We start from the raw sequence: 25,152 nt of genomic DNA, 5'->3' as shown, positions 1-25,152 counted from the left end.
CTGAGTCCCAGCTTGCTTGTTTGGGGGAGGAGACTACTCTACTACAATCTTCTTGACCTCCACACCCCTACTTTCTTCATTGAAAACATGTGATCAGCAATAAACAAATAAAGCTTTCTGCAGAGTATTTCAAGTAAGGTCAGATGAGCCAATGAACACAATGCATTTTTGGAAAGTACTCAGTAAATCCTTTCTGGTCATCGTTCCTGCACTCAGGAAGTTCATATCACGCAGGCCAGGTTTATTCACTAGCATGAGAACAAGTGATGGTGGGGTATATAAAAGATCAGAAAGTTAACAAGATGAGGGAGGGGCACAAGTTGATTTACAATAACTCCTAAGGACTAAACTTAATTGCAATCTCCTGTTGTAAGACATCTCAGGAGCCAAGGCAGAATCTGTGACTTTGTAGCATCAGCAGCGTTGCTGTATGAATTCCCCATCCATTTGTTTTAGCAATGTTTGAGGTTGGTTTTATACGAGGACCAACTCTGTGGATAGGTGGCACTGTTCTGAGTGTCTTCAAATAATTAGAGAGTTCATTTCACCTTTCTGAATTTGATAAACATATACTGTGTACCCCACTAGTGACAGAAGCAGAGATGATAGGGGTCAACAGATGAGTGCTCTGTTTCCAGAAACTTATACTTACAGAAAGGATGGAAAGGTTGTGCTACTATGCCCTTATTAGAGGAAGTCCCAACATTCCCTCAGTAACCTAAGTCAGGCCCTAGCTGTGTCCCTGACTGTGTCTGCTTTTATAAAGTAGAAGTGAAGAAATAAGCAGTGTTTGCTTCTCAAAACTGGAAGTGACCCATATGACAGGAGAGAACCAACTCCTGCAAGTTGTCCTTTGACTTCCATTCACATGCCATTTTCAGGTGTATGCCCACATAAATAAATAAAAATGATTTTTAAAAGAAGGGTCACAGTTTTTTTTTGTCATAGGATTTACGTTACACATTTTTTTTTGGAGTGAGGAGTGTTCAATAAGTGGAATTTCTTGTCTTAAAGACCAAAGACCAAAGGAATAATGGATAAAGGGGCATATCATTAGAACTCGGAAAACCAGTTGGGCCAAGAATGCAACACTCATTGTCCTCTGATACATAGGCCTCTTTCCAAAGTTTATCTTTCATCATTCCTAGAGTATGATGTTCACTTACTTTTTAAGAAGCAGATCAGGACTAAACCTGCCTTAGTTCCTTAAAAATTATGCTTTTGGCGTTTGGCAGTTGAGAATATCTACTATCTTTCCTTTCGGAAATGATGTGTTCCACATCATCCTTTGGATAATCTACCAGCACCATCCCTTGTCCATCCCCTTTCACTCCAACAATACAGACATTTCAAAGCCTTTGGGTTCCAATATTTCTTTCCAGGAGTGTTTATCTATGGTATTTAGAGAATTGCAGATGTACTGCTTATCGGATGACTGAGTGCAAAGGAGGGCTCTGTGGAGTGACTTACGTTATCTAAGCCATGATTTAAAACATGTCCGGCTGCTGCCAAAAAGAACAATGCACCAGAGGTTACAAAAGCCATCCGGGGATGCTCCCAAAGGTTTGGATTCCATCATCTCACTGCCTCCTCTGAACTTTCCCTGTGGGCGAATCACCGAAGCAGAGTACGTACCTCACGTAAAGGACTCATTTCGGCCGGGGCATGTGGCTCATCTCGAAGGGAGTCCTTGAGGAACTTATCCTTTGTCTTCTTAGGCATGGGGTTTTTACTTTGTTTGAGCTGATAACTTTTCAGAGCTTGGGAATCTCCAGAGGGCAATTACTTCCTCTTGGTGTGTTCTTTTACACCGTTCCTTCAGTTGCAATTCTGTTACCCCGCTTCCCTTCTAAAGGTCCCTGTGGGATCAACATTTTGAAAGCGTCTTAACTCAACTTTTAATTGTCCTTCTAGTTTCTAGGCTAATGAGACTATCTATGGTTCCTTTTAGACTTGGAAACTTTTGGCAGGAATCTGGCTAAAGGATTTTTCCCCCTTGACCTGGTGAGACGAATAGAAAAATAATTGAGCAGTAAAGTATTAGCAAAATCTGAGATCCCTGTATGTCTTTTAGAGGAATATGATTAACACTGCCTCCTTTTTCCCTCCTTACAACACAACAGTTGGTGACCATTGTGTGGGAAGTGTGTGCAGCACAGTAGAACTGTCATAACCATGGCCTGGAAAGCCATTGACAAATCCCAAGTTCACAGTCACTAAGCTGTTCTTGGTCTCCTTGGTGGTCTTGTATATCATCTGTTCAATATGCTGTGCTTTCTCTGCTTAGTCTGATCTCATTTTTCTGTTTTTGTGACCATTTAGCTTCCAAAGTTTGGGCACCTTCCGCAGCTTTCCATCTCTTTGGTATTGCTAGGAGAAGTAGAAGCAGAGATGGATATGGATTTTTTTTTCTTTCCAGTATTTACCAAATCCAGTGTGGAAATGGAGCCTGGATTTTTAGTGAGGTGAGAAAAATAAAACAGACATTGTGCTATCCATGAAAAGCTTTCAATAGTAATTGGTCAGTATAAAATGGCAATGCTTTCATGGTACGCATGGTAATCATTTTAATGACAGCAGACCTGAATACTGTGGTTTTACTTCTTTCCTTTCAGACAATCTGAAGTTCATCTCTGTTCCTTCCACCCCTCTACTTAGGGCCCCCGAGGACTGTAAGGCCTCAAGGACTATGAAAATTACAATTGAGAATTGTAGCCAAGAGAAAGAGGGAAAGCAAAAATAAAAAAAGATTGAACAACATCACGAGGGAGAAGAGGGAAGAAGAAAGATGCTGAGAATCTGGACTCCAAAAGGCATCTCCTGTGTAAGCTGATGGAACTTTACAAAAGATATAAGAGAACTATTATGTATCCTTTCCAGAATAAATATGACTGAGTATAATTAAAATGCTTCTTTGCTTATAAAAACGCATCTTATCTACTTTTTTCATATATTTTGATGACAGTTATGTAGCTATATGAAAAATATAGGTGGGAAAATGGCAGAAAATATGTCCAAACAATTGGATAACTACTAAAAAACTCAAATGTAGAAAAGCAGTGGTGTCCAGAAAGGATCTATTGATTACCTCTGGCTAATAAGATCATAATTTGTATTTTCTTCTTCTTTGATTATCAATATGTATAAATGTCCAAAACAAAGACACAGATATATATTATCAAATATGTATACAAATGAGATGGAAAAAAATCCTTACATTTGGCCTCATATAATGATACAGTAGTATTAAGAAATTAACTTGCTATTTTAATATCTAACACTAGTAAACTATCTTTGAAAAACTGAGTGGCTTTTAAAGGGCTTAAGAAAGTACACATCTGGGCACCACACAATCATTACAATAATTAATTCAAAGCAGCTGCAGATGCCTGAACTGGGCCTGAACAAAATTGGGCCTAGAAGCCATTCATTGATGAGAGAAGGACCAATGAAACCCCTTTTCTACCTGCTGAACTGTTGGTTACTGATAGATTCTGGGTGAGGGATAGCCATTGTCTTCAGTCATCCTTGGAAAGGTCACCAGGTTCTGACGGATGGTTCTAAACTCATGACTACTCAGATGGCCCTACAAAATAAACCATGAAGACATGACTGTGAGAATGGCATTTTTAGAGAAAAGGAGGTTGAACAGCGGTCGGAAGAAAATAAGAGAAGGCTGAGAATAATTAGGATGCATTAGAACATTCATTAAATTATCCATGAAGAAATTTAATTAAGAAAAAATGTATTTAAAGGGTAGAAAGTGTAGTTAAATTTGCATTACACGTTGACATGTCAATTGGCAGTGTCAATTTTCAGGTCTTGTTTTGGCAAGCATACGATGTCAACATCAGGTGACATGTTGGTGTGGATTGGGGCACTCTTACAACCCCTAGATGAAGAGCTCCAGGAGAGGAAAAAAACGTGTCTCTTCCAGAAATGGGCTATCTGACAGATTGTCCAATCAAAAGTGGTCAGCCTTAAATGCATAAGCATATAAGCAGCACTGAAGAGGCTCAGCAGGTTGTATTTATACATTTATTTTTATATGTGTAACAATATATGGCACGCATACTCTCCCATACACATTATAAATGCATGCAGGGTTAGAAGATGGGGTCAGCGTGGGTGTGAATGGTACAGGATGGAGAAGTTGGTTCTACTTTTTTTTTTTTTTATGGGATATGCCCAACTCTTTTTTTTAAAAAAGACTTATTTATTTTATTTATTGCATATGAGTGCTTTATCTGCAGAAGAGGGTATTAGATCACATTACAGATGGTTGTGAGCCACCATGTGGTTGCTGGGATTGAACTCAGGACCTCTGGAAGAGCAGGCGGCGCTCTTAACCACTGAGCCATCTCTCCAGCCCAGTTGGTTCTACTTTACACCACTCTTCTTCCTCTGTAGCATTGGTTAAGACTAGAAACAGGCTCCGCAGATTATCAGCTGCCAAGTTAACTGGGCTCAAGGCTTCCCCCAGAGTATAATTCTTTTTCAGCAAGCGTCAGTCACAAATGTGGCTCCCCAGTGTCCAGTGTAGTCACTAAAACTTTTTCCATTGATAAGGGCGAATGAGAATTATAGAGACATTTAAAAAAAAAAAACTGGAAACAACTTGAGAAAACTCTTTCAACTTCTTTTGTTCAGAAAAAGAGGCAATTGGATGGGGCTTAGAGGGTAGGAATGCTGGTGGGTACCAGTGTTATGTTCTAAGTTAGAACAGGGCGAGAGCTTTATCTAGACCACGTGACCTAATTCTTCACACGATACCAATGGTGTCTCAAAATTTTGAGTCTTACATTAAGGTTTCTGATCTATTTTGGATTGGCGTTGCAGTTGGTAAGTGATCAGAATATAGTTTCAGTTTTCTACGCGTGTCCCACAATTTCCCAGCAGCATTTGCTAAAGAGGCTAGCTGTCTTTTTTGACCTATGTCAAGAATCTGATGGCTGACATTACATGGGTTCATTTTTGTCATTTTTGTTGCGAGTCTTAGCCTGTAGCAGCCGAGCCGTCTTTTCTAGCATGGGTTTGTTTCTCATTCAGCCAGAAAGAAGTAAAATGACTCATATTACCACAGGGACAAAGCACAAAATAAATTCTGCTAAGTGAGAAATCCAGACACAACAGGGCACATCTTTTAGAATTGCATTTATTTGATACACTCAAAGTTGACAGGCCCATAGGTGGAAGGCACTGCAGTGGTTTCAGGAGCTGGGAGACGGAGTGGCACAGAACACTTGGAACGGTGTTTTGTTGTGGGTGTGATAAAAATGGGCTAAGGGTGGGAAGACATAAAATTGTATGACATTGTGAGGATGCTGAATGCCAAAGAAACAAAAAGTTTCACTAGAAACTTAATATCTGCTCTGTTTTCTCCTGCTCTTTTGCTCAACCTGTTCCAAAGGCATGGAGCAAAAGTTTGAGTTGTTCTAAAATTGTGCTGCAGTGTTTCTTTAGTCTTGTTGCAAAAATAGATAAGCGATCTGTTATGCTTTGTTAAGTGGTATTTGATTATGGTTTTTAAAATTTTGTTTTAAACATTTGTTAGGATCTGACTGTCACTGTTTTATCTTCTAGGGTAATTGGAACTCACTCACCTTTGGTGTTTGTTAAGTTGTTTCTGATGCAGAAACAGAGTTCTTTCCTTGTTTAACACCTTGGCTCACCTCTGATTATGTGTTGTGTAGACTTATGGTCAAGTGTGTGCTCTAAATGCATTCCTGACCTGGAGTGTTGAGGCATATCTTATGTCTGTGTGGAAGCTTCACCTGTCAACAAATCTGATGGCATATAGCTTAGGCAGGAAATGGGAGGTTAGAAATCCAGCAGGCAGAAAGGATTATGGGACAGAGCCTGGTGCAGGAGACTCAATTAGCAAGAAATGTAGAAGACAGATGCATCGTACCTGGACAGAAGTAACCATCCATGTGGCAATATTTAGATTAGCAAAATGTATTTTAAGTTATGAGATAGAGAAAATCCAAGCAATATGGCCAAAGTATTTGTAAATAACATTTTGAGTAGCATGAATCATTATTCTGGCATCTTGGGGCTGGGAGGAAGGCCCTCCACAGCACAAGAAGGTATGGTTAGACACCATTGTTAGACATTTATCTGAGGTCTTTACTGTGTGACTTGCTAACCTGCCATTTGCGCTCTCTGCAGTTTGGAAAGAGACAGAAGGAGAGTGATGCCTGCAGGACTTGCACATGCTCAGAGAAGTAGGAATCATGGCTTCTCTCTGTGTATATGTTCACGTGTGTGTGTGTGTATGTGTGTGTGTGTGTGTGTGTGTGTGTGTGTACGTGCACATGTGTGTCTGCATGTGCCTGCATTCTCACTCTCACATGCACTGTGTGTGAAGACATGTGCAAGTGTATGAAAGCCAGAGGACAAAGAGAAAGGCAGCTCATTTGGCTATTCTGTGTGGCTAGTAAGCACCAAGAATCCTACTCTTTCTGCACACTCCTGAATACAAGTGTATTCTACCACACCAATTAAAAAAATGTTTAAAAAATGTTTATTTATATTACTTTTATTTTATGTGTATGGGCATTTTGCCTGTATGTGCGTATGTATGTATGTATGCATGCATGCAGGTATGTATGTATGTATGTATGTATGTATGTATGTATGTATGTATACCATGTGTGTACCTGGTGCCCACAGATTCCTGAAGAGGGTGTGAGATCCCTCGGAACTGGAGTTAGAGACAGCTGTTAGCTGCCTTGTGGGTACACAAGGTCCCTGTGAGAGCAGCAAGGGGTTTTAACTTCTGAGCCATCTCTTCAGGCACCACACCCATCATTTGATGCTGGTTCTGGGCCTCCATCTCAGCTTCTCACGCTTGCCCTGTATATGTTTTACTGCCTGACTTCTACTCTCAGCTCGTCTTTTGTACTTCTGACCTATTTAATTCCTCAGTCACAGACAAGTTTGAAACTTGGTAGAGTTTTCTTTTCTCATAGACTGAGGAAAAGTTAGGTACGTATTTACAGATTTTAAGAAGAATGTAGACTCACATCGTTTATTTGTTTGTGTATGTGTGTGTGTGTGTGTGTGTGCGCACGTGTTGGTGCAGGTGAGAATGTGGTCTGTGGAAGCCAGAGGATAAGTTGTGAGTCAGGCCTTTTCTTTTATCTTGTGGGTCAAACACAGGTCATCAGGCTTGATGGCAGATATCTTAACTCACAGAGCCATCTCTGTGAGGACTAGCGATGATGTCATTCCAGAATTAGAGTGTTGACAAAATAAACTGTGTGCATTGCTCTGATGTCTGAACCAGCTTCCTTTCTGGTTCATACACACTGCCATTCTGTTTTCTCTCTTCCTTTCTGTTAAGAAAATGCACATATTTCATTTAACTTTCTGCATGGAATTTATATCTTAATGGCGCTGTAATTTGTTTCCTAGAATTAAAGTAGGGGCCACAATAAAAACCGGAGGAGCATTACCTCAAAGGACCATTGTGTAGGTTAAGGTCTTGGTAACTATTCTCTTGCACATATATACAGTACACTTAAGGGCAGGTCATATGAATGGCTCACACCCTGGTGATGGCCAGGCATCAGTGACAGGCATTGCTGTGTGCCACACATATGACCTGCCCATTAAGCGTGATCACAGTCTTCAGGAGGGCACCTTTTCTTTTGAAATGTGCCTCCTAGTTCTTTGCTTCAAAGCTCTTCAACAGAACTCGACTCAAGGCAGCCTTCACATCCTTGTTCCTCAGGCTATAGATGAGAGGATTCATCATGGGAGTGACCACAGCATAGAAGAGGACCACCACCTTGTCCTGCTCGGCAGAGGCGGTGGAACGGGGCTGCATATAGGTGAAGAGGGCCATCCCATAAGACATGGAGACCACAGTCAGGTGGGAGGCACAGGTCTCAAAGGCTTTGCGGCGTCCCTGAGTGGAGCGGATCTTCAAGATGGCGGCCACAATGTGGGCATAGGACAGAGAGACCAGGCAGCAGGGCACCAGCAGCACCACCACACTAGAGGCCAGTATCACCACCTGGTTGAGGGTGATGTCCACACAAGCCAGCCTGACAAGAGCCAGTGTCTCACAGGCCACATGGTTGAGCACATTGTGTCCACAGGTGGGAAGGCGCATGGTGACTGCTGTCTCCACAGCAGAATTGACCACACCCACAAACCAAGAGATGCTTGCTAGAAGCATGCAGAGCCTTGGGCTCATCACCACTGTGTACCGTAGCGGATCACAGACAGCCACATAACGGTCATAGGCCATGGCAGCCAGCAGCAGGAACTCAGTTCCCCCAAGAGTCAGAGCAAAGAACAGCTGGGTACCACATAGGGCAAACGAGATGGTCTTCTTCTCCATGAGGAAGTGTGCCAGCATCTGGGGGACCCCACTGGAGGTGTAGCAGATGTCCACCACTGACAGATGGCAGAGGAAGAAGTACATGGGCAGGTGGAGTCGTGGGTCCAGTGCTATGAGGAGGACAATGAGCCCATTGCCCAGCAGGGTCAGCAGATAGGTGGCCCCAAAGAGGACGAAGAGTCCAGCTTGGACATGCTTGTCACTGGAGAGACCCATGAGGATAAACTCACTCACCCAGGTCACGTTTTCTCTCATAGAGAAGTTAGGCCAGTTGGCCAGGAGTAGACGGAGTAGAATCAAGAATAGTCAAGTAAAAATATCATTATAGATTTTGTACTAAGTCCTACGCTAGAATTGGAACTAGCACTGGAACATAGCTTGGGTCTTTATCCTAGGTGGTTACGGGAGGAAATAATGAAGACATTGAAATGACTCCCCTGATAAAATAAGGAAAAAGAAAAAAAAAGGGTGCTGGTGGGAATAACCTACAGACAGGCATAGTGACACTTACCTGTAACCCTCCCATGTGGGAGTTCAAGGCAAGAATATCAAAGTTCAACAACAGTCTGAGCTACAAAGAGAGTTTGAGGCCGGGAGGCACCATATGAGTTTCTGTCTCAAACAAGCAAGCAGATAACAAAAGGAGGAAGGAAGAACTGATTTCTCATATTCAGCATATGTTTCTGAAGGTTAACACCCCTGATAGCACCTTGTGCCATAACAGTTGTAAAAGATCAATCAATGTAGAAGGAAAGAGGATTCATACAAGGGGAAGAGGAAAAGAACATAGTATCACAGAGGTAAGGGGAAATAAAAATCTGAGAAAAAAAGGGGGGAAGGGCCTGGACACTGAGAATTTAGTAATGAAAGTAAACAGGGCAGGAATATGTGTTCTACAATGTAGGGTAGCAGTGCTCATGTCTTCCCATTAAATGTACAGGAAGAATAAGGATGCCTTATTGATTTTTAGCATCATTTCCTTCATCCCAGTTGTACTGTTATTCATGCTTCTTGCAGGTCTAGATCATGGCCTTGCATGCAATGCTCTCACATATTCTTCCTTTTGTGAGTCTGTGTTGATGAGGTTTACGTCCCTGAGATGGACATCTGTTAATGAGCTGCTTTTTCCAGGAAGTCTACCTATTTGTGAACACAAAGACAGAGGCATAGGTCTTTCTCTCTTGGATCTTATAATTAATGGATATAGAGATTAATTTTTAAAATTAAAAATAAATATACTTAAAATATACTTGTGCTAAGTATTATGGAAAAATACAAGGTTCGAAGTTGATTAACTAAATTTTAATCTTGAGATATGATTCCTTATATTTTAATAGTATGCAATCTATACAGTGCATTCTTTAAGTAAGTAATGAAGGAGTAGCTGCTGAGGGCTTTTGGAGAACAGCACTCATATTGATTGGGCTTGGAAAGGTCTTGGCTTTTCCACTGCTGTGTATTCTCCTTTCTCAGCTGAGTTTGTGCTAGGTCATTGACTTTATGGTGCCTGACTTTCTTTGTATAAGTCAGTGCATCAGATATGTTTGTAATTTCAACCTTTACGCATATTTCTTTCTCACAAGTATTTATCTTGCTAAGTCATTTATTCTTTTACTGTTTTTAAATTTTCATTCACATATACAGCACTCTGCAACCAAATCCTCCCCTGCTATCATTTCTTATCCTGTTTCCATGCCCATCAAATTATTTCTTCTTCTCAAGCCCCTCTGCCTCCTACTCCCATGTATTTTGCTTGTGTGTATGTGACCCACTGTGTTCAACTAGGATTTGCCTTTATGAGCCTTGGTTGAGTAATTAGTTACTTAAGTTGAGGAAGTGTACCAGGCTAACATGAATGGATAATGAAAATATATATATATTCAATATATATTGAAATTATATTTATCTGTGAAGAAACATAAAATTGTAAAATTTCAGGTAAATGGATGAAGTTAGAAAATGTAATGAGTGAGGCCACACAAGCCCCTAAAGACACATGCCACATGTTGTTTCTCTTTTGTGCTTACTAGCTTTGAATCTTTAGTGTTTAACCACCGGTAAAAGCCAGGAGTGTAGAAAGGGGACCCTGGGGGAGGATGCCTTAAGGGGGCGGGCGAGATGGCGGGGCACAGGTGATATGAAAGTGTACAAGGGGTGAAAAGGTTTGTGTAGGAATATGGATGGGGGAGGAAAAAGAGTTTGGAAGAAAATGCAACTTATTTTTTTTCAACTTACCTGAGTGAAATACTTCCTTTCACTATAAAGTGTGCATTCAAAAACACCAGTGGTTCCGCCAAACAAAATATGAAAATTTAAAAACTGGACCTTGGTGCGTTCTGTGGAGGTCAATAACTTCGGTATGTATAAGCCACTGTAGCAGAACAGAGGAAGATGCAATGCATGAAGATGACGACAAGCAGAGCAGAGCCACAGCTTCCAATACGAGAGATCTGAGGAGCATAATTCCATCCTAATAGCACTGTCTGCTAACAGTGGCAGGAGCCCTCCCTAACTGTGGGACTGGGAGAAGGGAGTGCAGATAGAACAGGTCTCTGCCTTCCCCCAGCATTGACCCCAAGTTTATGCTTCATTTATTCTGTTCCAGTTTTACTTACATATATAACATTCTTTGATCAAAGTAACTCCATTATCCTCTCTTATTTTATTTCCATACTCATCAAGAAGATGCCAGTGGCCAGAAGGTATCTCTGTAGATACCATGAACCGTGGCTTTGGCTTGTCAGTGGTGGAGGTTAGGGAAGAGTGTCAGAATCTAGGGAGGTGCTAATTGGGATTCTGAGCACTGCCCAGGGAGCCCTTGTCAGTCCACAGGACTTGCCCTCGGAGTCAGCCAGAGGGAATGTCTCAGTTTGAACTTATTACCACTCCTAGGCCACTTGTTGCCACAGACAGAATTCTCCTTTTCAGACTGATATGAATGGTTCAGATTCCCTCCCAACTATGGTCAAAAGTGTGGACATGAAAGGAACCACAGAGTCAGAATTTCCTTCATCTTATTTTAGGCACAGGGAATCCGAGGGATAGGGACGAGTGATCTGCCTTGGTCTTAGATCCATCTAAGGACCAAACAACATAAAGGCAGCCTGCCTGAGAGACAGAAATGTCCTTGGGCAGATATTGTTCAGGGAAGGAGACTTATGGGCATCTTGGATTGCAGACTCAGGAAAATATCCTGCCCGGTAGAGCTGTGTTTTGGAGAACAGGCAGAGCTTTGAATGAGGAGTTAGGAAATACGAATTCCAGTCTGCTTGGTTCATGAGCAAAACAATTGATCTCCATAACTTCAGAAGACTTCTCATTTGAAATGGATGGATGATGATATGCCTTCCTCAGAGTTTTGGAATATATATCAGGTGATGCATATATATCCATCATTTATAATATATTCAACTAATGAACATGAATTTGTTTTATCAAAATACTCAGTAAAATCTTAAGGGGGGGTGATCCTTATACTCAAAAAGCCTAGAATAGTGAGGTTAATTCTGTCCACCAATATGAGGACAAGTGACAGTAGGAACAAGTCTTATTAAGGTCAGAAAGTTAACAGAAAGTGTCATCAAAATGATCTGCAATAAACTGTAGTGACTAAACATAATTACAGGCTCCCTGCTGCAATATAGTTCAGAAATTAAGTTAGAGTCCATCCACACAGTGTGTAGCTCCATGCTTCGCACGGAGCATGAACTCATGATCTTTTTGTTCTAGGAACATCGTGGTGTCGGTTTTTGACCATGATTAAACTGTTTTTCTTGATAGATGACTTTGTTCTGAGCTCTTTTGGACAGTTAGAGAAGAACTTCGTTCCACTTCCCTCAACTTCATAAGTGTTTGGTGAGGACGGGGTAGGGCCTTGTCAGCGGTAGGAACAAGAGCTCCAGGTGTTATGAAAAGAGGACCCTCCCTCCGGAAGCTCCTTCTGGCAGGGAGCGTAGAGAGAGTGAGTCATCAAGTCATATTCCTACATAGGAAGCTCAGTGACATCCCAGTAACTAAAGACACACTGGCTACGCCAGCAACCGTAGATACACTTTCTATAGCAGCACAAACACTTCAAGTCAAGAATCAACTACTATTTTTGTCCCTTTGAAGATATGTTTGAAGTCACAGTATGATAAGACCTGCTTGTAAGCCTGTATTAAATCCCAGTTACACACTATCTGGTTAGCTACCCTATCTGAAGTATGCATTACTCACCTGCAGAGTGAAGGCCTTAGATTTAGTAAGCATTAAGATACCTTGTAGTCCTAAAGATCTGTGATAAATTAAGCCACACACATTATAATTTGAAACATCAAAGAAAGAGAAAGTAAAATATTAGTCCTTCCTGCGTTCTATGCATAGATAATAAAATGATAGGTTAGAAAGACAGTATTAAGGGTCCCTGTACTTCCTAGTGAACTATTCAGACTGAATATACAACTCTTTGTGGTGATGGAGATAAATGGCCCTTACAGTTGTTAAAACCAGACACCAAGGAAGTAAGAATGTGACCATGTAATTAGATATTAGAAAACTTGTATCAAGCCAAAGTACTTATAGTTCTCCAAGTCCTTCTTCCAAAGTCCAATCTTGATAAAAATCCAGGGTGAAAATTCCAGTAGCAATACATTTTCCACCAGATCAAGAGTTAAACATTCCTTCATCTTATAGGAATTATCCTTCCAAGTCCTGACGTTATTCACCATTTTGCCTTTTAGAGATGGCAGGTTCTACATCTGCCCTTGTATCTTATAGCAACCCCGTATCTTCTCCATTCCTTCTTACTCCAGCATAGGACAAATATGTCAAGGACTAGACAGTAGCTTTTGATGTATACCATTCCACTCTGTAAATGTCTATCTACAAAGAACATTCTGTTTACCTGTAAATTGGTGGGTAACTGACATAGAAGGATTCTTCAGTGGCCTGAAACCAACGAGGTTCATCAGTAAGTCACTGGAGAAATTAAAAAGGCTTCTCTAACTGCAATCAGTGAGAACAACACAGGAGAAGCTAAAAGAGCCAGGCTGGCTTTCTAAAGGATTTGGCGACGTACTCTTATCACCTACTCTGAACTTGCCCTGTAAGGAATCATTGAGTACTAGCCTCATGCACAAGACTCACTTTGGCTGGGCAGGTGGCTCACCTCTTAGGAAGCCCTCGGAGAAACGTGTTTCCTCTTCTTGGGTGTGGAGATTTTACTTTGCCAGTCTGAGTTGATAACATTTCAGAGCTTAGGGATCCCTAGAGGGCAATTATTTACCCTAAAAAAGTATCTGTTCTTCCCCTAGCTACTTCTCAACAATCCCATCCCTGTCTTCTAAGTTCCCTGTGGAACGAACATACTGAAAGTATTTTACCTGAACTTTTAATTGTCTTAGTTCCTAGGCTAAGGAGACCTCCCCTGACTTTTGAATCTTTTGCTACCTTCCCACATTGCTGTATTTTCAAAGGAGTCAGGACACAGAGATATTTTTCCCCATGGCCTGCTTACATGGGATTGAAAGTAATTGAAATTTAATATAATATCTGAAATGGCTAGAGAGAAACATAATAAAATGCCTCAAGATATAGGCACAGGCAAGGAATATCTGAAAAGGACTCTAGTAGTAAGGGAATTACTCAAAGAACTGACAAATGTGATCACTAGAAATCAAGATGCTCCTGTACAGTATAGGAAGCAGGCTGCAGGGAGAAGATCAGCATACAGCATGCGAGCAAATCTTTTTCAACCATTTATCAGTTAGGCACTGAGATATAGAGTATTCAGGAAGCAACAGAAATTAAACATCAATAAAATAATTCTTCCAATCAATACATGAGCTAATTAACAGAATCAACAGTTTTCAAAGAAGAAATCTGAATGTCTACAAGTCCTGGAAAAGTGGTGAGCATCCTTAGTCATCAGGGGAATGAAGATTAAAACTGCTTTGACATTCCATCTCACCCCAGTCAGAATGGCTATCATAAAAACAAAACCAACCAACCAACCAATCAACCAACCAAACAAAAAATTTCTAGCAAATGTTTTAGGGAAAGAAGAGCCCTATACACCACCATTGGAGATGCAAACATGTACAACCACTGTGGAAACTGCTGTGGAATTTTCCTCAAAAAATTGAAAATATAGATATGAGGACACTCAACTCTATCCTACTTGAGGTATACAAGTAGTATCCTTGAAGGAATCTAACTTAAAATGCGACAGTAATATTTGCACAACTATGTTTTTTGATGCTCTGTTTACAATAGCTTAGATATGGAACCAACCTAGGTCTCCACTGACAGATGAAAGGATAAAGAGGCACATATAAATTGTAGAATTTTAATCAGCCATAAAGAAAAATGAAATCATGGCATTTGCAGGAACATGGATTAAATTGGAAAACTCTATGCTAGGGTAAATAAGCCAGACTTAGAAAGTCAAGAACTGCAAGTTTCCTTATATGCATTTCTGTGTATTCACATGTACATGCACATATATTCACTTATATGTGTCTGTATGTAGGTCATGAAACTAGAAAGAGAATTACAATAATAGAGGAAAAGACCTTAATGGAGGAGAAAGAGTCAGAGAGCAATCAAGTACATGTGCCATAAAACTTAAGGGACATCCATTTGGGGACAGGAGGCTTGGGTGATAGCCTTGGGGGAGACAATCAGAGCAGAATATAGTGGCACACATGTATGGGAATGCCACAATAAAATTCATTACTTTTTTGCTAACTTTAAAAGTTAACTTAATGATTATCCTAAGTGAGGTAGCCCAACATAGATCTCTGAGAGATTCCACCCAGTGGGGGATTGGGACAGATACTGGGACATGCAGCTGGACTCTGGGTGAAGAGCTGTGAATTGTATGGAAGATTTGGGGGAATGGGAAGACAGTGGGGGGTGGGGGATTTCAGGAGCTCCACAAGGAGACTATCAAGCTGGCAGGTCCGGACCCAAGGGGGCCTGAACAAACTGATGCACCAACCAAGGGCATTGCAAGCAGAAGACCTAGATGCCTAGACTGTAGGCAGTCATGAGATTCCTCATATGGGTTCTGGTAGCCTAGTTCAGGTCTTCTGGAAGAATAAAAAAGCCCGTCATGTGATTTATTATCAACATTTACATATACAATTCAATGGAAATATGGGAAGATATTATGGTGTACCACTGAACAAACTTTATATTAATTGACTGTGGCCAGGCAGATAAAGATGTCCTGATCTGCAAGTAAGATTTATCACTATAATGACAATGGACCAGGGGACAGTCATGTGACTTTATGTGTTCCCCTCTTGGACAATCTAAAGTTCACCTTTGTTCTTTTTGCTCTTTAGCTAAATATCAGACACTAGAAGACTTGAAGGCTTCTCAACTTTAAGGTCTATGGAAAAGGAAAAATTAGACTTTCCATAGAGAGTAGTGGCGAAAAGTTAAGAGGGAGAGAAGAGGGTTAAAAAAAAAAGAGCTGGAAGGAACCAAAAGAAAGAAGAGGAAGGGAAAGTAATGTCTGAGAGGCGGACCTTCCAGAAGTAGACTTAATATGGAGAGATGTAATTCATACCAGAACTGAAAGACAAGAGCTGTTGGGTATCATTTTCTAGACTACATTCTACTATCATCTAATGAAAATGCTTCCTTGCTTTCAAAAAAGAAATTGCATCTTTTCTCTCTTTCCAAATAGTAAGATGACAAATGATAAATAACTAGAGTAGAAAAATAGATTGGGAAGTGGAAAAGTGCTAGAGTTGAATGCATCACCAAGACCCACACAAGATCAAGCCAGTTAACAAACATTCTAGCATGGAATGGGGATGGCCTCCCAAGTCCCTGTCCCTAGCTGAGGAGTTATTGGTGGTCTATAGTTTCTAGGAGTGATAGAACAAGTTTTCTTTAAGCATGTGATCCCTGGTTGGTCAACTGTGCTCCAGGAAATGGCCCCCTAGCTATGAGTATAGGTGCAACACAAAGTGGGCTTGGTGGGTTATTAAAAAAGAAAAAGAGCACATGAAGTTGAGAGGGGATGAGCCATGGTGGTGAATCTGGAAAGAATTGAGGGAGAAGTCAGGGGTGGGTGAGTAGGCTAAACTACGTTGTGTGCTTGTATGAAGTTCTGTAAAAAGATATTATATTAACAAAAGGATGATTCATCAAAAAAGAATTGGACAGAAGGCCACAAAGTATTTGTGCATTATTGCTGGCTTCTAAGAGTATAATTTTATAAGAGAATGATTTTCATCTTCTTTTGTTAATCACTATTTAAAAACTGTCACAATAAACGCATACATTTTTTCAATTATGAGTACAAATTAAAATAAACAGTTTTGGAACTGTGGAGATAGCTTAACAGGCAAGGGTGCTTGCTATTCAAACGTAAGGACTTTAGTTTGGACCCACAGAACACACACACAAAAATCTGGGCATACTACACAAAGGCCTGTAATCCTAATGCTATAGTGGGGCACAGACAGGAGGATTGTTGGAGCTTTCTGCGCACCAGCCTAGTTCTCAGCATATTGAAAGACCTCATCTCAAGGACATAAGGTAGAGGGAGATAAGGCCTACACATACATTGGCCCATATATCTCCACACATCTGTATAAAACACACACGCGCGTGCGCGCGCGCACATACACACACACACACACACACACACACACACACAGAGAGAGAGAGAGAGAGAGAGAGAGAGAGAGAGAGCGCTTTAAAATTGATATTGATGTGTCTCATTGAGTTAGTGACATTTGGAAATAATCAGCACTCTCTCTTAACATTCAGCAACAGTTAACTGCCTTTGCATGATATGGATGTTCGTTACAGGATAAAGCAAGATATGAGTAAAACTGTGTCTCATCAAAATAGATGTAATCACAAGTTTTGGTCTATCTGTGCCAACAAAGGCAAATCTGTGCTCTATGCTAAGAAGCAGTGTGGACTAGAACAAGCAAAATACTCATACTCTAGCTTTAGCAGAAAGGCCTCTGTATCTTTGTCAAGATACATAATATCAAATTTTCCATATGTGAAATTAAGTGGTTGGATAGACCTACAGAATCCTGCAGATGTGGAAATCTATGTTTTAGTGTTTACATTGTAGTAGTTCTTTTTCACTCAATATTCCAGGTTCTGTACTATGACACGAAAGTCACTCCATCTTGGGTTCCTGTAGGCATAACAGGGTACGTGTAATTCTCTCTTTTTATCCTGATCCACAGCAGGTGATTAATGGCAAGAAGCACATTTTATGTTCAATTTCCACTCCTTGGACATAATGCATTTCCTGTAGCCCAGGCTGGCTGTTTGCCTGCTCTTCTCTTCATTGCTTTGGAATTCTCCCATGGCTCCCACTTCCTTTCCCCTCCCTTCCTCTCTCTCTCTCTTTAATGTCTCATTGTCACAAAGTTTCTGTAAACTAGAGTAATAGCAAATTATCAATAATTTATCTCACTGACACTAAGCTGCTAAACCCAGTTCTTGACTACTAATCTTTTTAGTTAAGATCTTCCTCATATATTAAAAAAAAAAGCGAAATATTAACTTTTCTTTATATACTATTTACTTTTTCCCCTCATGATTTCTGAGGTTTCCATCTATAGTCACTGTGGTGGGGAGGCATATCCTGGCTGGATTCTATCACATAGATCATTTACCTCATAATAGATAGGAAGGGGTGGTCAGAAAAGAGATGCCTTTAAGAGGCCACACCTAATGACTCACTTCTTCCAGCTGAATCCCATCTTCTAAAGTTTCCAGAACTTCCTAAAATATTGCCATCACCTGGGTTGGTTAAAACAGGAGTATTCTGGGGCATCCTTCCATATCCAAACCGCATTACTCCATCCTTTTCCAATAAAACTCAAGAGGAAACTTGAGAAGGAATGGTGCTTGAGCAACACTGAAGTAGTTCACAAAAGCCCTGGACTCAGCTTATCAAATGTAACTCTGTAAGGAGAGAGTTTAAATGTTTCTCTTTCAGTTTCTATATATTGAAGTTTGAAATGGTGTTCCATACTTTAGTCTTCTGTCTGTGCCTGTCCCAGTTAGCATTAATGATCAACTTGATACAATGTAGAGTTACCTGAAAAAAGAGTTTCAATAGAGTATTTGTCTTTATCAGGTTGGTCTGCGGGCACTTCTGTGAGGGATTCCCTTAACTGATAATTGATGCACTATCGTTTGCTGGGAAAGTGTTCCTGGTGTATAAGGAAACTAGCTGAACATGAGTCTGAGTGAGCCAAAGAGTGAGAAAGCAAGCAGAATTTCTCCATGGTTTTTACTTCAGGTTCCTGCTTGAACTCGAGTCCTGATTATGATCTGGAAGTCTCAAAAAGTAAACAAAAACAAAAACAAAAACAAGACAGAAAAAAACTTTTCTTCTCTAGTCACTTTTGGTCAGAGGATCTTATCGTAACAAGAGAAAGGAAATTAGAATTGCAACTCTATGACCAATTGCAACTCTATGACCTTAGAGAAAATAATTCAATGGTCACAAGAAAAACTTGGCCCATGATTCTACTGGCACTTCATGCTTTCTAAGTTATTTTGTTGAAATTGTAGGTAATTTACTATTGTATATTATCATTGGATACACAACTCATTTTGAAAAGGTCTTTTCTTAACATATTATAATTATAAATATGGAGCCCATAGAAATCTTTACTACAAGATCAACTTGTTCACATGACAAGATGATGGGTTTAAAATATCAAGGCTTTTTGGAAATGTACATTTTTATTTTCTGTAATGATCACAGACTCACTCTCCTGGTGAATCTGTGATAAATTCTGACTCTTGTGCAAACAGGGTACCTACGGGACTGGGCAGGGGCAATCCAACTGTTCCTACAGAACAAACCACATCTTTTTTTCTTCAAATAATCCTTTTAGGTAAACGTTCAACCAATTTGAAGTTCAGTCCTGTACGAGAATGGTATATTTATTTTTACCTTTTCCACCACAACTTCCAAATTTAGGATAAAAATTGAGACCATTGAGTTCTTGGACTTTGGAATGGAATACTAAAGTCTTTGTTTCATGCTGGTCCTGGTACCCATCTCCACAGCTAGGCAACCACACTCATCTTCATGCATTGAAGTCACTGCTTTCTGCTGAGATTCAGATACTTTGAATTAGGCTGTGGCGGTGTGCTGAACTCTGTAGTCAAGGGATGTACAGACTATTTGTTGCCTCGGTTTGGTTTTATCGTGGCTTAGTGGTAGTTCCTCTGTTACACAGTCTCACTTCTTTTTTTTTTTTTCCTGATGTGATATTTCCTTCAAGCGCACATACACCCATGATACTCTGACACATTTAATCCTGGAGCGCAAACAGGTCTCAGCTGTAGGACTTCCAAGCTGATTCATCTGAGAAGTCTTTGGTTGAACTCCCAGTTGCCTTAAGCACTTCCTTCTGGATACATGTGTGAGCACATCACTTTGTAAAGGGAAGTTGGGAAAGGTCTCAGGTGGACTTCTTGGGAACCCCTCTACTGCTGTTTCTTTCTTGGCCCTCAACACTTTTGGAACATCTGGATCTTCCTAAGCCATGGCCTCTTTCAATATTCAAGATGATCAATAAAGCACTTCCACTTTGGGCCTTTTCTTACTGTACTATTTCTCGTCACATGATAGTCCCTTAGAATTCCTATCAGCACACACAGTCTTGACTGCACTTGCTTTTCTTTTTCTTATTTAATTAACTTAGTCACTATTGTGTATAAACACACATATGTGTGTGCCTGTGTGTGTGTTTGTGTTGGTTTGTATGTGTGTGTGTTCATATCTCTGATTGTGGGGAGGTGTATGTATGCCTGCATGTAAGGAACAGGGGTCAGCCTTAGACCTTGTCATCAGATGCCATCCACTTTTATTACTTTTATAATATATTTTTATTTTATGCATATGGGGATGGTACATATCCCTGCCTGTATGTCTGTGCACCACATGCATATAGTGCCCTTGCAGACCAGAAAGGGCATTTGATCTCCTAGAACTGGGGTTACATATGGTTATAAATCCCACCTGGGTGCCAGCAATCAATCTCAGATCCTCTAGAAGAGTAGCCAGTGGTGTTAACTGCTGAGCCACCCATCTTGTTTTTCTTAATGTGTATTTTATTTATTATAATTTATTCACATTACATCTCACTTGTTACCCTCTTCCTCTTATCTTTCCAGTCCCACCTTCCCTCCCTCTTCTGGCTATTCCTTTCCCCTAGACCTCTGATGGGGGCGCCCTCCTACCCCAACTCTTTGGTGACAGCCTATTAAGTCTCATCAGGATAGCCTGCATCCCCTTCCTCTGTGTGCCTGCTAGGCCTTCTTGCCAAGGGGCAGCGACCAAATCATGGGCACCAGGCTGCATGTCAGAGATTCAGCACCAGTCCCCCTTCCCCCTCCACGTGGAGAATCAGCTGTCTATCGGTTACATCTGCACACGGCGTCTAGGTTCTCTGCATGCATTGTCCTTGGCTGGTGCATCAGTTTGTGCAGGACCCCCTGTGCCTAGATCTGCCAGCTCGATGGTCTCGCTGTGGAGCTACTGCTCCCCCCAGACCTTCCATCTCCCCACTCTTCCCTACAACTCTCAGTGCTCTGCCCAGAGTCCACCTTTGAGTCCCAGTATCTTTCCCAATCCCCCACTGAGTGGAGACTCTCAGAGGACATCTATATTGGGCTAATATCCACCTATAAGTGTCTTTCTGGGTCTGGGTTACTTCACTCAGGATGATCATTTCTAGTTCCACCCATTTGCCTGCAAATTTCAAGATTTCCTTGTTTATAATAGCTGAGTAGCATTCCATTGAGTAAATGGAACCTCAGTTTCTTTACCCATTCTTTGGCTGAGGGCTACCTAGGTTGGTTTTTAATCCAGGGTCTTATTTGTCCTGGAACTCACTGATTTGGCTAGGTGGACTGGCTAGGAAACTCAGGAGATACACCTGTTTCGACCTTTACAATACTGTGGGATTGCAGATGTGCACAGCTTCCCTAAGCTGTGTACTCCTAGTTTATCCCAAGGTTGCGGATTTTTAACATAAGTGACCCAGAACCTTGGGATGCAGAAAGACAAAAATGTGTTGATTCAATACACATAACTCCCACTTTCTATTTATTGTCCATCTTTCATAGAGAATCGAGGTATCTGCTCTCTTATATTCCCCTCATCATACCTGCCCCCCAGTGAACAGCCTTGTCTAAGTGGTTACCCTTCTCCTGGTCTATGAAGGGAATTCTTTTATAGGCTTTGTCCCCACGAGCTCTTAGCTTTCTTTTACCTCCTTTCTCCACAAACATTCTGCTGCTAGGTCAGTGTGCAGCTATATGTTAGCCTTTGACCTGGCTTGGCAGGTGTTCTGTTCCAGTCCCTTAATTCATATGTGCACCAGCCTGGGACTCTGGATGGAAGTGGGCCAAGGGAATGAAGGAATCCATCCAGGGCAGGCCAGATTGCAGGACTAAGCAGCTACAACACAGTGAGATCAGCCACTTAGACTATGGCATGTGAGGAATTTTTCTCAAAGAACATGGGTAAAACATTTTGAAAGGCACTTCTCACTTCCAGTAACTTTTTGTGTGCTCAACCCTAAAGACAGGGATGGTTATGAGCATAGTATACTGAGGAAACATCATTCTGTCAAATTTACAAGCCTATGAGGAAGTACAGATCAGTCAAGAACTAGCTGAGATGAACACTGAGATATTTCTGATATTAAAGTCTTATTTATTTCCTGACCATCCTGCTTCTCCATTCTCTCCACTCTGAAGGGAAGCAGTTGTAGTAGCAGCCTGTGGAGATTTCTTTATGCTCTGACAGTTTGAAATTCTGTACATGTGGCTTGCAGAAGTACGTGTCTGCTGTTGGGATCATTTTTTTTTTGTTTATGGCTCCAAGTAAGCAAATGAAATCATAAACATATGAAAAGAAGCAGAAAAAAGGGTTCAGATCCCGTTTCTTGACTCTTGGATGTATTTCACTTTCTGGGCTTACTTTTTGCTTCTATATATGGCTAGCCTAGGCCTAGGTCTAAACACTTTTCTTAGTTTTGTCTGTGATTGACTGGACAGTTATCCACACCTGTGTGCACATATTCTGATAGCAGTATAAGTAGAGTCATTGTCTTGTATGGCAAAAGAGATGTAAATGCGATTAAGATTTTTAAAATTTTTTATTTTACATCCTGACCACAGTTTCTCCTCCCTCTTCTCTTCCCAATGTCTCCCCCACCTCCCGTCTTCTCACTCCCACCCTACCCCTATCACTCCATCCACTCCTCCTCAGAAAAACTCTGGCCTTGATAGTTATTAACAAGCTATGCCATATCAAGTTGCAGGAAGACTAGCCACATCCTCTTCTATTAAGGCTTGACAAGGCAACCCAGTACAGGGAAAGGACCCAAAGGCAGGCAACAAGTCCAGAGACAGCTCTTGCTTCCACTGTTATGACTCTCACACAAGATGATCAAGCTACACAACTGTAATATATGTGCTGCAGGCAACTTAGCGCTTCAGTCTCTGTGGACCCCTATGGGTTCAGGTTAGTTGATTCTGTGGGGTTTCTTGTGATGTCCTTGACCCCTCTGGCTCCTATAATTCTTCCTCCCCATCTTTTGTGGGATTCCCCAAAGCTTTACCTTAAATTTGGCTGTGAGTCTCTGTGTCTGTTTCCACCAGTTGCTAGATGAAGCCTCTCTGATGATAATTGGGCTCTATTGCTTGTCTATGAGTATAATAGAATATCATTAAGAATCATTTCATTGACTTTTTTTTTGCCATTTATGCTTAGTTCTATCTTGTGTCTCTGGGCTATCTAGCATTTGGGTCCTGGCCTTCTGGTCAGTGTCTGTACAAGAAACTTTTATTCACCTGTTGTGTTATCTTGGAGGATTATTTTCTCTGTCTGCTAACTTAGGCCTAGTCCTGGAAGCTTCTAGCCTTCCTACAATCTAACCTAGGCCTAGGACGTTTTCAGACTTTTGAGACTTACTGCTTAATAAGCTCACCATTTCTGGTAGCATTCTGTATTTCTCCTTTGGTAACAGTCATCACATTCTAAGTTCAAAGCTGGCTGATTCAGTTCAGTTATTCTGGCTAAACTCCTCTCCTATCTGACTTATTCAATCTGGTTTATCTCTAGGTCCCTGAATTGCTTTGCTTGGGCTCAAACTAGCTCAGCATCCTGCTGTAATCTTCTGTCTCCTTTTTATTGTCTGGCTTGTCCTGCCTTCACTTGTTTCTAACTTGTTTTTTCTCTGCAGCCTGTCTCTCTAATACTGTCCATGTAAAACTGCTTCCTCTTTCTTGGATTAAAGGTGTATTCCAGCCAGATCACACAGACCTAGAAGGACTTTGGATGTGATCTCTTGTCAGAATAGACAAACTCTCAATTAAAATTTTTCTACAATGTCTACATTTCTGTTTAAGCTAAAATTTTTACAGTTTATCACTTACAATAGAAATAATTATCAACCCCACAAACTTAACACTATAAATGTTCTTATAAAGATCCACTCAGCCATTGATGCAATGATCCTCCATAACTGCAGTCCTGATCATTGGTCCTTAAGTAAAAGTCTGTTTCAGCATCAAGGTTGCCCCTGTTCACCTGGTTTATTATTACTCTATCTCCATTCTGGGAGATCTGTTTTCTGCTTCATCTGTGTTGCTGTCTTTCTGCATCTCCTCCTTGACTAGTGCCTTCATTTGGAAGCCTCTCTTATTCGGATAATATATTTATCAATTTTGATGCAACTGATAGCCTTTCATCACCTGTGGAAATATAGGCAAAACCTTTTCCCCAATGTAACATGTTGCCTGAGATCCATTCTGATGTTAAAACATCTTTAAAGTGTCCAGGTTGATCTAATTGAGTAGTTTCCCCCACCATCCAGTGTCTTTTAGATAATCTCACTCCATCTTCCTGTATATCAAGGGACAATTAGACTTTTATGAACCCACAGAAGCTAGACATTTAGGCACCCTCATTCCATTCCCAGTTCCATGCCAGTGAGCTGGGCTCCACTCCAGTGAGACAGGCTTCTTACCCATTATCAATAGGCTGTCTGCCTTGATCCTCAATTTTATCAGTTACTGCAGGTTCACAATTAAACACTTTCTATTCTCTTAGTTCCTCTGTCTCTTGTATCTTAAGCCTTTGTACTATCATAGCTAACTTTTCTTGTTGTACAGTTATTTTTTTTAACCTTTCTTGAGGGGAAAAATATAAAGATTGTAATTAACATTAGAGAGGGGTTTACTTTGGTGGTCTTAGTTGCAATAAGTACTGCAATGGCTTTTTCAAGTAATGTTTTTATCCCCTCAAGTCCTATGCTTGTTCTTAAGGAATCTGAAATGGAATTTCCCATTTTTAATGCAGGAAAAGTCTGTCTATATAGTTAAAATTGTCTTTTGGGGTGGCTTATTGTGATTCACTGTCTCAGAGGCTCTGGTGTTGCTCCTTGTTCTGGGCTCTAGGCTTCTATTGCTCCCGGATCTCCTGAGTCTCTTCAGGCATCCAGCTGAACTGAAAAAACTGAATCTTCCTTTGGAGATGATCCCAGGTGAATTTCTCCTCTGTAGCTTTCTGTCAGATGTCTCCTGTCCAATGCGGCATTTCTTTAGATGCCCTCAGCTTCTGCAACATTTGTGGGCTTTCTTCTTCAATCATGATGGCTTTTCTTACCAACTGTGTTGAGTGTCAAATGTACAAGGGACTTTTATTTATCTGATGTAATTGTTGTCTTAAAGGATTATTGCTTCTGTTTGCTAATCTAGGCCTTGTCCCAGAAGCTTCTAGCCTCCATACAGTC

General features: G+C 40.9%; 2 protein-coding genes across 2 annotated transcripts in view; one reads left to right on the top strand and one right to left on the bottom strand.

The window, feature by feature from the left end:
- Nucleotides 1–2,879, top strand: part of LOC311599170 (uncharacterized protein) — a 35,221-nt gene extending 32,342 nt beyond the window's left edge. The window contains exon 5 of the mRNA XM_084784846.1: nucleotides 2,659–2,879. Within this exon, the coding sequence (XP_084640972.1) occupies nucleotides 2,659–2,743 (85 nt within the window). The 3' untranslated portion in view covers nucleotides 2,744–2,879. The remainder of the gene's footprint in view (nucleotides 1–2,658) is intronic.
- A 4,790-nt stretch (nucleotides 2,880–7,669) lies between these two features.
- LOC311599009 (olfactory receptor-like protein OLF3) lies at nucleotides 7,670–8,608 on the bottom strand (the record flags this gene model as incomplete). Its single annotated transcript, XM_084784708.1, has 1 exon — nucleotides 7,670–8,608. The coding sequence occupies one exon, from the start codon at nucleotides 8,606–8,608 to the stop codon at nucleotides 7,670–7,672; it is 939 nt and encodes a 312-aa protein (XP_084640834.1).
- Between the last annotated feature and the right edge of the window lie 16,544 nt (nucleotides 8,609–25,152).

This window comes from Acomys minous, assembly GCF_964271855.1.
Source record: "Acomys minous genome assembly, chromosome: 6".
NCBI lineage: Eukaryota > Metazoa > Chordata > Mammalia > Rodentia > Muridae > Acomys > Acomys minous.
This window is presented reverse-complemented; position numbering and strand designations above follow the sequence as displayed.